Raw genomic sequence first — 15,912 nt, forward strand, 5'->3', positions numbered from 1 at the left:
CCACTAAGACTGCCCTCGGTGTGGCATGAAAGCCCCCAGGAGGAAGATGCTGTGTGAAGGCATGTCCTCACCTGCAGCACGGCTGGCAGAGGGTATGAAATGTAGGAGGTGGGCCACGCCAAGAGAAAGAGACGGGGAGAGGAGTTACAGAGGGAAAAGGAACGTGTTTGCTAACTTTCCTGGAGGAGGGAACTTGATTAATCCACACACTTGCTGTAAAAGGACGCCAGCGGGTGTCCTAACACTGGCAAGGGAGAGTAACCTGTAAGGCCAACATTCGAAGCCCCCTTCCACCAGCCCGCATCACGGAACTGGTATTGGTAGACAAGAGTCTTTAGAATTGCAAAAGTCTGTAGCAGAGGTGCTTCCTGGTCCTTCCTGTGGCTTGGAGAGGTCTCCTGTCTGGGAAGATGGTGACTCTTTGCCTCCCACCTTACAGGAAGAAGACACGTGCAGACACGACTGGTTGAACCTCGAGCTTCATCGCTCAACAGCGGGGACTGCTTCCTCCTGCTCTCTCCCCATCACTGCTTCCTGTGGGTAGGAGAGTTTGCAAATGTCATAGAAAAGGCAAAGGTTGGTATCTGAAAAATAAAAACTGTTCCATTAAGCATCTCCTGTGCACGCCCGATAGAATGTTCCACAGTTGCTAGATCATTACAAGGGCTTCTCAGATGCGAAATCGAGTGAGAAGGGATGGGTAGTATTTCTTTTGCTGAATGTCTCTCAAACAAGTAATCATTAGGTATTTGCTTGAGTGGGATGTTTTGGAAGGATTCTGGCCCTCCTGCCAGATTTTAAGTCCTATTCCGTGTGAAAGGAACTGGCGTATCACTTCAAAGCTGTTTGTCCCAGGTATCTATGAAATGCTACCTCAGACTTACTGAATGAGCATCTCCTGGAGAGAAGCCCAGAGAATGGGCATTTATCAAAAACTCCACAAGCCGTCTCTTAGATTTGAAAACAAAGAGCTGTTGCTCTAGAGAATTGTACCCCCCGTATGTTTTCTCCACCTTGCCGAAAATAGCCAACAACCAGAGCCTGCAGCCCCTGTGGTCACCTGGTTTTCCTTGCAGACACACCATTTCTCCCCTCCACCCTAGCCACAGGCTTGTCTACCCAGGTAACTGTGTTCCTCCTTTTTTCCAGGCCTCAGAACTTGCGGGTTTAATTCAGACAAAGAGGGAACTTGGTTGTAGAGCTACTTATATCCAAACTATCGAAGAAGGAATTAATACACACACTCATGCAGCCAAAGACTTCTGGAAGCTTCTGGGTGGCCAAACCAGTTACCAGTGTAAGAGTTTACTGTATTTCAGAGAATCACGAGACTTTTCTTCCCCCCTACTTCGTTCTTCTAAACCAGCCACTTTTCAGGGTAAAATGTCAGACTGTCTTATTGTTCTCCTCCCAAAGCCGCCGGAGACCCAAAAGAAGACGAACTTTATGAGACAGCCATAATTGAAACAAACTGCATTTACCGTCTGATGGATGACAAACTTGTTCCTGATGACGACTACTGGGGGAAAATTCCAAAGTGCTCCCTTCTACAGTCAAAAGAGGTACAGTGCCCAGGCATCACCCTCACTGAGAAACCCTTTGCGCGGGGCTGCCCAATAAAATGGATAGTAAGCGCCCGATATGCGCTGGCCAGTGTTAGTGCCTGTTGTTGAACAGTGACATTTATTTATTTATTTTTAAGTTTTTATTTATTTATTTTGAGAGACAGAACACAAGTCAGGGAGGGGCAGAGAGAGGGAGGAAGAATCCCAAGCAGGATCCGCACCGTCAGCACAGAGTCCGACGCGACGCTTGAACTCACGAACCCTGGGATCATGACCTGAGCCGAAATAAGAGGCGCTTAACTGACTGAGCTACCCAGGCGCCCTGAACAGTGGCATATTTTTAAGGGATATTTACTTGTGAATTCAAACCACTGGTGCCATGTTAAATACAAATATAGAATTCAGAATATTGTTCAGAGGGGTCATGGAGCATTGAAGCCTTTTCTGTTTTAGGCAAAATGTAATTTTTTTCCTTTTTTCTCATATTTTCTTTTTGTATTTTTTTCCTTTTGTATCTGTATGAGGTGCTGGATGTTAACTTATTGTGGTCATCATTTCACAGTTTATATAAGTCAAGTCATTATGCCTTATACCTTAAACTTATGCTGTGCCATATGTCAGTTATATCTCAATATAAACAGGGAATAAAATGTAAATACTCCTTAGCCCTATCTCTTGCTTATCTATGAACATTATATTTTTGCAGTCTTGAAGTTTCAGGAATAACAGATGCATGTATATATAATTTGGGTTTGCCAAGTGATGTACTAGATTTTTTCTCTCACGTTGGGAAATATTTACTAAGTACATACATTGGCATTACCCTTCTGTATTGCACATGTTGAGAAAAAAGTGGAAGACACAAAAGAACCTTAAGTTTCATTGAATAGAGGAGTACTAGAAAGGATGTAATCCACACCTAGATGGAGTGTGTGATATATACGGGCATTTAAATGAGAACAAAAATCACAGGGAAGAAATAATCAGGAGTAATTTTAAAGAGAAGGTGAAATTGAGCCTGGTTGGGAGTTGAGTAGGATTTGGATGGCTGGACATGAAGGAGGAAATTATTCTAGGAAGAAAGAATAGAATAAGCCAAAGGCATGGAAAGAAGAAATAGCATTACATTCACGTATTCATTCAGCAAACACTTCGTAAATCCCTACTGTAAACATAAGTATGATATGGTCTCTCCCTTTGAGGGTGTTGGAACTGAACAGAGGAGAGAAGACCTCACTGGTCCTCAGTGCCTGGCATGTGAGAAGGCCTGTATATATGCTAAGTGAATGAATGAACAAAGGAGGGAGACAAGGAAGAAGAAAAGAAGATAGGAAGTCATAGCCAAATAACTGTTTTTATGAATGAGGGGTGTTACAGAGTTGGAGAGTTCAGGACAAGATGGAAATCCCACCTGCAGGGTAGAGACTAGGGGAGCAGGGCAGAGCCAGCTGGTCCACCCCTGGATCTTTTTATGTTTGCACTGATGGCTCCATTAGGGTTTGTATCCTCACCTGCTCAACTCAGTGTCCTCAGAGACCGTGGTTCATCGGGAGCATGGCTTTGACATTAACCACATCTTCTGTGCCGTTTCCCCAGGTACTGGTGTTTGATTTTGGTAGTGAAGTGTATGTGTGGCATGGAAAAGAAGTCACGTTAGCACAACGGAAAATAGCTTTCCAGCTGGCAAAGCATTTATGGAATGGCACCTTTGATTACGAGAACTGTGACATCAACCCCCTGGACCCTGGAGAGTGCAATCCGCTTATTCCCAGGTATTCCGGGCATCTGCTGATGGTGGGGAAGGGCCAGGGGATTCCCATTGTGCTCACCTACTGTGGCTCTCCAAAGGCTTTCCTTTTCATAACTGACTGCAGGCGGTACCCTGTATATTCACAAAAAGAGCATTTCTTTTAGCTCTCGCCTAACTGCAACAGAAATATGGACGCTGCATTCTAGTCTGTGTCTGGAGGCACGCAAATTGTTCCCACCTGCAGTCTTCCAGGTGCTGCCCTGGCAGATGAGTAGCAATTGTTTAAGCAAATTACATGCTGATCTGAAAAGCTTCCCAGGATCTGGAATTCAGCCACGGATCTGAAGGGGCAAAAGCAACATTTTTCCTTCTCATTTCACACCTTTCCAGCGTAGCTTCCACGATTTACCATATGTTTGGCAGTAGATGACGTTTATGCCTTTTGGGGGACAGAGAGTGAGGGGACAGAGAGTGTACTGAAATAATGACTGTAATTTTAATATTTCCTACAGTGTACTGGACTATTTTAAAAAAGTAATTTTGGGGATGCCTGGATGGCTTAGTCGGTTAAGCGTCCAACTTCAGCTCAGGTCATGATCTCATGGCTCCTGAGTTCGAGCCCCTCGTCAGTGCAGAGCCTGCTTCAGATCCTCTGTCCCCACCTCTCTCTGCCCCTCCCCCGCTCACACTCTCTCAAAAATAAACAAACATTAAAAAAAAAATAATTTTGGCAAATCAGCAGAATATGCACAAACTCTAAGAAACACAATCATAAGAAAAATAATTCTTATATGCCAAGGGCTGTTGTTGTTTTTCTTTACTACCGGGGTGGGGGGGGGGGAAGTGCTTTTAAATTATGTGTGCCATATAATTGGTGGCACATCTATTTCTAACCTAACAGCAGAGAGCAAACATTGGGTATCATGCAACTGGGTCTTAATATTTTGCATTGATCTAGTCTACAAGTTGCAACTTCCCCACCTAGTTTTCTTTTAAAATCAAATATTGATTTTATCATTATTATAAAAACAATAAAAAATTATGTCAACGTAGATGAAGTTTTCAAATCCGTTTTAACAAAATGCACATTTAACGTCAAGGTAGTCCTGTAGCAACTGGTGTTTAAAGGAATGAAGCCAAGGTGGAAAAGAGTATTTTATTTGATGTACTAAAAGAAACAATAACGCCAAAGCACAAAATCCATATGATAGATAACATATATAGCAGTGAGATAATCACAGATGTGGGAGTAGATGAGTCAGCGCCTAACCCACTGGTTTTCAACATGTCCCAGATCAGAATCGCCCAAGGAGCTTTACAAAAATGTACGTGCCAGGCCCAGCCCCAAAGATGTGTTCTCAGTTCACGTGGGGTGGGGCTTGTATGTCAGTAGGTCTTAAGAGCTCCTCAAGGGTTGTAAGGTACAGCCAAGATTAAGCACCCAGCCCTTCCTTAGCAGAGGAAGAGGCAGGAAGAAGCTCACCCTCTGGAGCTCTCAGCTTCCCCTGTACCCTGCAACCCACTGCCTCCCCTGCTTGCTCGACTCCCACCAGAAAGAATCCATGTCTAAAGCTGAAAGCAAGTGCTGTCTATAGACATCCTAGCAAGTCTGCAGAGTGGACTCCATACCAAAGATGGTCATTCAGACATTTGCTGTTAAAGGCCACAGCCTTGCAAGGGAGTCCTGAATCCTCCTTAGTTGCCGATACTTGGTTCCTAGAGTCCCGGGAGAGTACGAGGTGGGGGTGTTAGAATGCCGTGGCCTCCCCCGGGTGGTCTCCCTCCGAACGGGCACTCTCCTTGATGTGCCGTGGGGGTGACTTCAGAAGCCATAGTCGTGACGAGACAGGAAGTGATGGGCAGGGGCGGCAGCAGGCCCCAGAAGCACTGCTCATCAGGCTCGCGGGGTGTATGCAGCCCGGTCTCCGTTCGCAGCCAAAGAGCGTTTTGGAAGGATGGGCGATACCTGCGCGAACCTGCTTCAGCATGTATTTATTTCCTCAATCCTGCCTTCCTCTGCCTGATCAGCGTTCCAAGCAGTTTCAAATTCTGAAATCCTGAGGCCGTAGCAGGAGGCCTCCAGGTTGGGCTGTGCCACTTCCTGTTCTGTGTCCTCGTGCTCTCCCTTCCTGCTGTCGTGTCTGGTGGCCTAGAAATAAATATGTGGAAATTCACTTTATGCCCTATGAAAGTATGCTCATTGTAGTAACGGAGGAGAATTTCCTCTGCTCCCGGAGACCGGAGAGCTTCGTTGTAAGAGGACTTAACAGAGAATTCAGGGTGAGCTGTGCCTTCCTCCCATCCATTCGCTAATGAGACAGAAAATTGGGGAGCCCTTGCAGGCGACCGTGAGCACATGACATAGGCAAGGAAGGCATGTGTGTGGCTCCTGCCTTTTCCCAGCTCCCAGTCTGGTGTGCTGCCCCCAGGGGATCCCAAACGCAAGAATCTGCTAGTATGAAAGGAAAGTCCAGACCTGACACGATTCACCCCACGTTCAGGAGCATCGATTCCCTGTGAGGCTTCAGACCGAAAGACTAAAATGTCACTTATCTGACAAAACAGACCATGCGTTCTGTATACCACTAATGCATCATGAGTTGTGTTCACTAGCCACGTGTGTGTGCTTTCCATTCCTTTCCTTTGTTTTCCCATGGCTTAACTTTGGTTCTTATCCTGTCTACTCCCCCACCCACCCACCTTCGCAGAAAAGGGCAGGGGCGGCCCGACTGGGCAATATTCGGGAGACTTACAGAACACAATGAAACCATTTTGTTCAAAGAGAAATTTCTCGATTGGACCGAACTGAAGAGACCTAATGAGAAGAACGCCAGCGAACTTGCCCAGCAAAAGGTATTTCTGGTAATCTAGTCTCAAACCTCAGGCCTTTGGTTTAGGTCCCAACAAAAGAGGCCTCGAAGGTAAAGCCTTCCCAGGGTTTACTGGGAGATCAGCAAACGGGTTTCCAATTATATTCTACCTCCAGGAGGTGAAGTAGTCCAGTTTGTGTCCCCAGCTTTTAGGTGTCCCGTTCACTGCTGTGGGATGGGTATTCAGGCCTCCACAGTCTTTCCCCAAAACGCAGTTAAACGCTGAGACAGAGCTGGAAAGTCTACCAGTGAAACAGCAGTGAGTGTGGCAGGAAACGGCTGTAGAAACAGGCCACCAAGCCAGCCTTGTTACCTTCCCCCATAGGAAGATCCTCGGGCCGAAGCCAAGCCGTACGACGTTGCGCGCATGGTGCAGGTGCCCCAGACCACCACCAGCACGGTGCTGGACGGGGTGAACATTGGCCGTGGCTATGGCCTGGTAGAAGGGGACGACAGGAGGCAGTTTGAGATCGCCAGTGTCTCTGTGGATGTGTGGCACATCCTAGAGTTTGACTACAGCCGGCTCCCCAAACAGAGCATCGGGCAGTTCCACGAGGGAGATGCCTATGTGGTCAAGTGGAAGTACATGGTGAGCACCGCAGGTCAGTGAGCACTTCTGTCTTCTTCACACTGACACGGGGTGGCCCCGGCTCTGCGGCTGCGAGTCTAGCACCGCTAGAAGCCATTCCCTGTGTGCGCCCCTGCCTTCGGCCGCAGAGAATGTGCCGATCTGACTGTTCGCTTGGAGAACCCCTTAGTAAACTTTATAGATGGATCCCGACGCCCTAGCATTGCTAAGGAAGGTTGTGTTTCCTTATAGAAATTAAACATGCGCGTTACGGTTTCCCCGCTACCCTCGTTCCCGCCCCCTCCCCGTCCCCAGAGGTTTTCTAGGAAAGTGATGATTTGCCTCCAAATGATACTTACCATGTGGCTGTCTGCTGCTTAAATTAAAGTCTGAAGTAAAGTATATCTGGATGATTTCGAACTGGAACCAAATGGTGTAGTTATGCACAAAAGATTTATTAAAAATAAAAGAAGCTGTTTCCTCTGAGGCTGAGAGCACGAACAGGCTTTGTGGATCTGGTAGAATAAATACACAGTCGAAACTGCGCGTGGTTCCTGTCGGTGAAATGCTCAGCGAAACGGGCTCTGTGCTAGAGGGGGTGAGGGAGGAAAGCCAGTGTGCTTTGGAGAGAGAACCCCTTCTCCTTGCCAACAAGGAGCCAGTCCTCTGCAGCGTCCCTCCGCCCCACCATTTGGGAGGATTTGTCACAATGCTGTGATTTTGACGTTCAACTCCTGAGCGTTTCTTTACCCCTTGAAAGCTGCTTTGCTGCCAGGGTGTGGCTGCCCTGGAGCTCCAGGGGATGAAGGCTGCTGTCTGCTCATCAGATACCCGCAGACTGAGAACCATATGATTTCCTTCCTAATGTATCAGAAATAAGTCTGTTAATCACCCGGCAGCATTTACTGGAGCACCTACTCTACATACAGACACTTACTAGGGGCTAAGTAAATATGTCAGACCCTACCTTCCGAAAGCACATAATAAATGACAATAAGGCAAGTGCGGGAAGAGGCAAGCCCGTCATTCCGGAGGAGAGCCGGGGTCTCTGAGATTGACCCTGCTGCTTTGGGGGAAGCCCAGCACACCGCCCTGTGGGCAGCCAGTGTGGGGCATCGCTGGGCAGGGCAGGAGGCAGTCTTGCCCAGAGCTGTCCGGGGTGCTGCGGGCCCGGAGGTCCACACAGCCCAGGAGGCACAGCACTGGGGGTTTTGCTGCAACCTCGAGTTGAGTGCCTCCCAGTGGCTCTGGGACATACTACGTCATGATGCCAATTTCTCAGTGAGGAACAGGACACCACAGTTGTTACCTGTCTGAAGTCACCCAGCTAGGAGAGACCAGATTAGGACACAGAAAGCCCCTTTCCCTTTCATAAGGAGGCCATGTGGCTAGGGGGAAAGGGCACAGGCCCGGGGACTGTGCAGCCTGGGTCTGAATCTTCTCTCAGGCCCTACGTACCAGCCATGCAAGGTGGGTGAAGGGACGTAACCTGTCTGAGCCTCGGTCTGATGATGATGCCCCGCTCAGAGATTATTATAATCTGGTAGGTGTCCAATTTAGCACAGGGCCTGGCACATGCTCACAAGGTACGGGAAATAATCGTCACTGATGCCCTCAGCCCCGAAAGCAAAATTGCTGTATTTACCTTGAAGATGAGATAACATGAGTCTCCCCAAAATAAGCGTCCTTCCCAAAGAGTCGCTATTGCGAGTCTCTGCTCCTTGGGGGTGGTGCAGTTGTCCAGCTGCAGTAACCATCCGTGCCGCGTGTTGGCAATAAAGGCAGTAAGAGGGGATTTGGCGGGTGGGAATCCACTAACCTTCGGTGTTGTGCAGCAGGGAACGTTAAGGACCAGCTTTGAAAGCATACATAGCTCCCCTTCCTTAAATACAGAGAGGAAACTGCATGTTTTACAAAACAAGACAAAGGGGCAATAGAATTTGAAATTCACTCATCTCCCTACCTGAGCTGTTAGTTATAAAAAGAAGTAATAGGAAATAAATGAATAAAACGATATCGACATGAATTAATTAAAAAAAAAGTCATCAGATTTCTGAGGCCTTCATAGACTACTCTGCTGGAGGCCGCCTAAGAAGTAATGATTTGGCCTAGGAAAGTACTTTCTGTGTTTCTTCCAGTAAACACAGGGCACATCTCGCAGCCAGCTCCAGCAGCATCGTTATGAGCAAAGTTACAGCTTTGAAGGAGTCCAGCTGTAGAGCATTAAGTCAGAGCAGGGAGCATTCCGATTCCAGACGGTCCCTCTGGGAGCAGAGAAGCATAGCACAATGGCATTAACAGTGGCCCCTCAGTGACCACAGTCTAGCTCCTCATCACTCCTGCTCCACAGCTGCACGTGCAAACAGGACATAGAACTTGGAGCTCGGGAAGCTCTTCTGGGACAAGGTCAGCAGACACCAGCAGCTGTAGAAACAGTACAGCCGTCCTCTTGGTGGATACTAGCCAGGTGCACAGGTGCACAGAGAAGCTCCTGGAGAAGCGAACCGGGGTTCCAGGGAAGGGAGACCGGAGGCCGCAGTGGGCAGTAAATGGGGTTCTGCAGCAGGACCGCTTGACCCTGAGCAGTTCTTCAAACCGTGGTTCCCTGTTACTCCTAAACACGACGACTGGTCACAAACGTCCTCTTCAAAGTATTTTTAGAGATAATGCATGAACACTTAATTTTTTTTAAGTTTACTTATTTATTTTGATGGGAGGGTGCGTGGGGGCAGAGAAAGAGAGAGGGAGAGAGAGAATCCAAAGCAGGTTCTGCCCTGTCAGCACAGAGCCCGACATGGGGCTCAATCTCACGACTGTGAGATCATGACCTGAGCCAAACTGAAGAGTCAGACAGTCAACCGACTGAGCCACCTAGGCACCCCCATCAACACTTTAAATTAGCCATCTGATCAAGGCTATTTAAGGTTACAGTCAGGGGGTGCCTGGGTGGCTCACTGGGTAAAGCGTCAGACTTTGGCTCAGGTCATGATCTCATTGGTTCATGTTGAGCCCCACGTCGGGCTCTGTGCTGACAGCTCAGAGCCTGGAGCCTGCTTCGGATTCTGTGTCTTCTCTCTCTCTCTGCCCCGCCCCCCCCCCCCCACTTGTGCTCAGTCTCCCTGTCTCTCAAAAATAAATATTAAAAAAATATAAAAAGTGAAATAAAGGTCACAGTCCGTAAATTCTTACTGATGAAAGTTTAATCTTTACTTTGCTAAAATTAAAAAATAGATGAACTAAAAATTAAGTTGCATATAGTAATAAATTTGTGCATATTGAAGAAAATTGCTGAAAACTATTATGAGATATTTTAAGGAAATAATTCTATTTTAGATGTATATACTGAAGTCCACATTAGAATGTTAGATGGTAAAACACTGGTTATTTAAGCCTGAATATATATTTATACAATGTACTTAAGTGCTAACAGATTTCAAGATATATATCAACTTCTGTGACCTGTTTTAAGCACATCTTTCCCCAGCTGACATGACTAATTTTCACTACTTTGAAGAGTGGGATTGCTAATCAAAGACAAACTTTTGTTCTATCTAAATGAGCAGAAATTTCAATGGAGTGGCTTCCAAACTAATTGTGAATATGCATAGCCTATCCATTAAAAATACACAAACTTGAAGTGCCTGGGTGGCTCAGTCCGTTAAGCATCCAACTCTCAACCTCTTTCTCTGCCCCTCCCCCTCCTCGATGCGTGCGCGCGGGCTCTCTCGCGCTCACTCGCGCACGCTCTCTCTCTCTGTCTCAAAATGAACATTTAATAAAAGATACACCAACTTGACCAGTTCAGGTCCACAAAAGATGGCACTAAATGTTGTGCTTAAGCAAAGCACTGTCAAGAATAATTATGATCATTTATGGAAACTATATATACAGTACTTTGCTAAAAGGCCAAAAAATCAAATAAATATGACCCTGGCCTCTTGAGAACTTAAATGAGCTTTCTTCTTACCTTCAAACCTCAAGATAACTGTGATTTTGTAAATGGGACTGGCGCTGGGAAAAACTGGGTTAACAGAGAACCAGAGAACCTAGTTATTATCTTTAATTTTCAACAAGCGTGGGTGTTATAACCTGCGTTCTCCCACTGTTGCCCATCACTTTCTGGGACCACCCAGGCAGGCATCTGAGGGTAACAGCTCAGTCTCCTGACCTCATTCGTTCCAGAAGGGTCTGCCTGCAAGTCCCTGTCACCTTGTCATTGTCACCTCCTCGGAGAGGCCTTCCTTCAACAGGGAATCCTATTAGCACTCACCCTGCCCCATGTCACAGCCCCGTCTGTCATCCTCAGAGCACTTATCAACCGTCTGAAACTGTCTTGCTCATGTCTGTTAGGATGAAAGCAGGGGGGCCGTCTTCTCATTATAGCTCTGGTATCCCCAGGAGGCCCCGGGCACACCGTGGGTGCTCGGTGAGCGGTTGTTGAATGAACGAGAGGAGACCGGAGTGCGGTATATACCGAAAAGTAGCGAGCTGAGGTCTGAAATACTGCCTTTTCAAAATGGCCACTTGGCCAATTAGCTTCCCATGCCTGCTCTTGGGTGAGACCTGTGAGCCGGGTGCTGCTAATGCAAATGCCTGTGAGGTGCCAGGCGGTAAGGACAACCAGCACTGAACCCTGGCTACGGACCCAGCGACAGATAGTATTGAAATCCCAGATTATTTTATGAAAGCGGTATGTCAGCAATAGATCTCTTCCATTTCTGACAGAATGTGGAAACTCCAGAGTGTGTTTTCACTAGAATCGTTTTAGCAGGCTAAATTTTCCCTTTGTACTTAAAGCTAGCCCAGCTGTTGCTTTCAATATCTTTTCTCTACCAGCTAATCTTCTGCCAAAAAAAATGGCGTAAGACGGAAAATGTATTTCTGTCTTTGGGAGCCGTTGGTCCTGCTCTGGCCGTCACCCGCTTTCTCTGTCACACACTTGGAGTGATCCGCCGCCTTCCTGGAGGATGACAGGTGTTTTTCCTAGGGCATCGAGAAGGCTAGATCATTTTTCGCCAATTTGGAGGCTCAGGATCAGTTACTGGAAGAAAGGTGGTTTTTCTCCTCAGCCCCATGCCCCAAAGCTTTTTGTCTTCCCTCTTTGTCCTCACAGAGCCCGGAGAAGAAAGCCATACATTTGCTCCTCTTTTGGCCTATCAGCTGTTTACCCTGCCCTCTCGGGTTCTTTGTGTTTGCAGTGGGAAGTCGACAAAAGGGAGAGCATTCAGCAAGGGTGGCTGGCAAAGAGAAGTGTGTCTACTTCTTCTGGCAAGGTCGGCAGTCGACCGTGAGCGAGAAGGGCACGTCGGCGCTGATGACGGTGGAGCTGGACGAGGAGAGGGGTGCCCAGGTAAGTGCTGGAAAGCAGCTGAATGAGAGAACCGTCCTTCCTGGGGAGCCACAGGGTGTGCGGCCTGGTCCCCTGAAGACCCCTGACTTCTCGTGAACAAAGACGGCATCGCACAAGTGACTTTTAGTTCTGGTCTGGCTTCTCCAGACTGCAGGCTGGGCCTCCCCTCTCCTCTCCCCACTGGCAGGTCAGGAGTAATAGGCTCTTCAACGAGATGTTGTATCTGTAAATAGCGAATCCATAAGACAGGTACCAAGCGCCAAGGGAGGGTTTGGTTTTTTTAAGTTTCCACTTAACTGATATTCAAGGAGTTACAAATAAAACCAAGAAATGCTGTTTTCCACTTCTAAAATTGGTAGGGATTTTGTAAAGAACGGCTCCAGGGTGGGTAAGGATTCAGTAGGATGCCTCCACTGGGAAGTGTAGCTTGAAACAGCCATCCTGAAAAGCAGTTTGGCTCAAGAACCTTAAAATTCTCATAAACTTTGATCAGTTATTCCACCTACACAAATCTGTCCAAAGGAAATACCAGAGATTAATGTAAAAATGAGTATTCTTATCTGTTTTCTCATCTGCATTCCTCCCAGCAGCCCGAGTGATTTTTCGGGAACATGTCGGACCGTGTCATTCCCTTGCTCTCCAAACCGGTGTCCCGGTGATCTGCCAGCACCTTCGTGGTTGGCCCTGAACACCTCTCCCACCTCCCCCTGGCTTTCTAGCCTTTTGCCACTCCTGAGACACACAGACCTCTTTCCTCCCACCCCAGGGCCTTTGTGCAATTTCCTGTCTGGAACATTTCCCCTGTATCCATAAGTAACTTTCAACTTCATATGATTCAGGTTTCTGTTCCAGTGTCACCTGTTTTATCCAAATCCCTCCCCATTCTCCGTCCCTCTGCTGAGCTTTATTTTTTTTTTTTTATAGCACTTACTGCTATTATCACTACTTAAAACCACTTCGTAGTCATTTGTCATTTCATTTACATTTTGTAGACATTGCGTTTACTTACTTGTTATCCCTCTTTCCCTAGAAAGTATGAAAGAGACCTTGTGTGCGGGTCTTTATCCGCCATTATAACCCCAGGGCCTGTATAATGCCCTGGGGCCAAGATTTTGTGAACATTTCTTTTTGCCGTTTGGGTTACCTTTGCCTGGGGTCCCATCCTTTAGTAATGAAGAGTTGACTGTAAGGTTTTGGGAAAGCATGATACCACGGCAGGTATCTTCACTACCTTGGAGGAGTAGTTAACAATAGCATGAGGGAGGAGAACAGAGGAATTTTCTCCGAAACAGATTAATGTTCACCTAGCCTTCTAGATTCCTAAGAACCAATCCTGTTCCCTAAAAAAATACTTAATACACATTTTCTACTATGGACTATACAATAATTGAAAATAACTGTTAGTGGCCATTGCATTTTAATTTATCCCTAATAGTGGGCAATTTCAACTGCCTTTATTTTTGTAAAAGCCATGTTTCAATCGTGGCTGCAAAATCACCCTTAGAATTTTGAGTCTTAATCTCTCTAGTCTGAGCATTCCACTTTTTATCAAGCCAGTGGATGTAAAAACACTTCAGACCTATAAAACGCTGCCACAAAATGGCGCTAAATTACGCAAAGTTGGCCCTGAGGTTGATCTGTTAACTCCAGGTGGGAAATGCTTCCTACCTTTCGGTTTGCCCCGACTTCCAGGCTGAATAAACAATTTCCTCGTGAAGGGAAAATGTCTAGCCAAAGTGAGAGTGAGTGGAGTCAACCGTAACAGTTTTATGAGCAGCTAACACAGTGCTTCCCAGGCGAAGGGGAGGCTGGTCCGGAGGAGCAGTGTTCCAGGAGGGGACTATTGGAATGGTTGCAAAAGATAGTTCTCCCCTCCCGCCCCCGCCCCTGAGTCACTGAGTGATCAGTCGTTCTCACCGCTGAGAGGTAGACTTTGTTTCAGACTTGTTTAGATCAATCATGCTACGTCTATACCACGGAATACCACTAAAATATCAAAACTTGTGTTTCCAAAGTCTTTGATGGCAAAACATCAAGTGAATAAAATCGGGTATTAAGTAACAAAGGACAACAATCCTACTTTTGTCTGGGAAAGACACATACCTGAAAGATACTTTGAAAGGAAAGCTGTACCCTAGACCTTTCACAGTGGTTATCTTTAGACACAACAGTAGTGTCACTGGTGTTTGTGGGCACTTCTCGCTGTTTTTCAGAGTTTCTACTAGGCAGGTATTCTTTTTAAGACTTTGAAAACCAGTACGTGTTACTTACTGGAATGTGTTTCCATTGAAAGGTCCAGGTCCTGCAGGGAAAGGAGCCCCCCTGCTTTCTGCAGTGTTTCCAGGGGGGAATGGTAGTACACTCCGGGAGGCGGGAAGAGGAGGAAGAGAACACACAAAGTAAGTCACTGTCACCGTTGGAATAAGATTCGTTTCCCTCTCCTAGAAGGTGTTTTCACACTGGGGGTGGGGGGCGGGTATTAAAGTAAGTCTCCCTTTATATAGCTGTGTCTTCCCCCCTGAAAGCCTCGTCACGTTTGCCTTACAAATCAGCCTTATGGGGAGCTCATAGCCACCCCCCCCACCTTCCTGTGGCGTTTACCTTAGGATACATAGGACTCTGGATGCAGGAGGCTGGGAGATTACTTCCCCTTAAACTGAATTCCCACAGTGACTCTGTCTCTCTTTTCAAGAGGGGAGAAAAATTCAGTGGGTCATCTATTATAAATTGGATGCTGGCCAACAAAAATCTCTTAATTTATAGAATAGATTTATAAAAAAAATAAAATAAAAAGAATTCTTAGCTTCAGAGCCTCTCAAAATATGCCTGTTATGTGATTTACCTGAGTATTTATAAGATACTCAGTATTTGTAAGTATTTGTAAATACCTGAGTATTTACAAAAATGGGTTTTCTACTTCACGAACCTGCTTCTAACTCCGAAAGGATGTGCTTTCTGGGCCGGCAGCGAGCTGGCCGCCACTCCGCCTGAGCCCCCCACCCCCACCCCCAAGTCACAGGATGGGCCTGGGTGGGCCCAGGGTGGGTGGTGTTGGCGGGTCCCCGTGGCACACCACGTCCTAACTCTGTGCCGCTGCTGCCCCCTGCAGGTGAGTGGAGGCTGTACTGTGTGCGCGGAGAAGTGCCTGTGGAAGGGAATTTGCTGGAAGTGGCCTGTCACTGTAGTAGCTTGAGGTCCAGGACTTCCATGGTTGTCCTCAACGTAAATAAAGCCCTCATCTACTTGTGGCACGGATGCAAAGCCCAAGCCCACACGAAGGAGGTCGGAAGGACCGCAGCAAATAAAATCAAAGAACAGTGAGTGTTGTGTGTGAGGGCATCTCCCAGAAGGGGCTTCCCCGTGGGACGCCGGCTGAGGCGGGAAGGATACCCAGGGTCGCCAGTAGAAGCCCGGGTGTACTTCAAGTGACTTCAGCAGGGGGTGGGTATGAACGTGGTTGGGGGCCTCTGACGTGCCAAGTGGCCGTGACACACGTCTCGCTTCAAGCTGCCCGCGTGAGGGCTTCCCCCACCTTCTGAGGATGTACCTGCCTCGATGAAAGGCAGAGTGAGGAGTGAGGGAAGTGCCCCCAACGAGTGCCGTCATTTCTTTCATGGGTATGATTTTGAATTAAAAGCCTGGAGGCCTTTGGTATTTAAAGAGAGCAAATTTCAAATATCGTTTAGGGGTTCAACATTTCAGTTTTGCCAGAGCAGTGGAAAGTTAGGAAGCATTTAGCTAAAGAAAAGTCTGGGAGACCACCAACTGTGTCAGACTATAAGATGTCCCCTTTCCAGAGGACAACCGTA

General features: G+C 47.1%; 1 protein-coding gene and 1 long non-coding RNA gene across 21 annotated transcripts in view; one reads left to right on the plus strand and one right to left on the minus strand.

Annotated features, from left to right (window-relative positions):
- SVIL (supervillin) overlaps window positions 1–15,912 on the plus strand; it is a 231,358-nt gene that overhangs the window by 206,208 nt on the left and 9,238 nt on the right. For all 20 annotated transcript variants that reach the window (XM_053225459.1, XM_053225463.1, XM_053225462.1 and 17 more), the window contains 9 exons: window positions 440–576; window positions 1,150–1,297; window positions 1,417–1,562; window positions 3,162–3,337; window positions 6,024–6,168; window positions 6,511–6,787; window positions 11,952–12,103; window positions 14,397–14,502; window positions 15,213–15,420. In XM_053225459.1, the coding sequence (XP_053081434.1) occupies window positions 440–576; window positions 1,150–1,297; window positions 1,417–1,562; window positions 3,162–3,337; window positions 6,024–6,168; window positions 6,511–6,787; window positions 11,952–12,103; window positions 14,397–14,502; window positions 15,213–15,420 (1,495 nt within the window). The remainder of the gene's footprint in view (window positions 1–439; window positions 577–1,149; window positions 1,298–1,416; window positions 1,563–3,161; window positions 3,338–6,023; window positions 6,169–6,510; window positions 6,788–11,951; window positions 12,104–14,396; window positions 14,503–15,212; window positions 15,421–15,912) is intronic.
- Window positions 4,874–15,271, minus strand: LOC113603638 (uncharacterized). Its single transcript, XR_003425294.2, has 3 exons — window positions 14,375–15,271; window positions 8,399–8,635; window positions 4,874–5,464 (listed from the first exon to the last, which is right to left on the minus strand). It is a non-coding gene; the product is annotated as an uncharacterized LOC113603638 (long non-coding RNA).

Source organism: Acinonyx jubatus, chromosome B4 (assembly GCF_027475565.1).
Source record: "Acinonyx jubatus isolate Ajub_Pintada_27869175 chromosome B4, VMU_Ajub_asm_v1.0, whole genome shotgun sequence".
Taxonomy (NCBI): Eukaryota; Metazoa; Chordata; class Mammalia; order Carnivora; family Felidae; genus Acinonyx; species Acinonyx jubatus.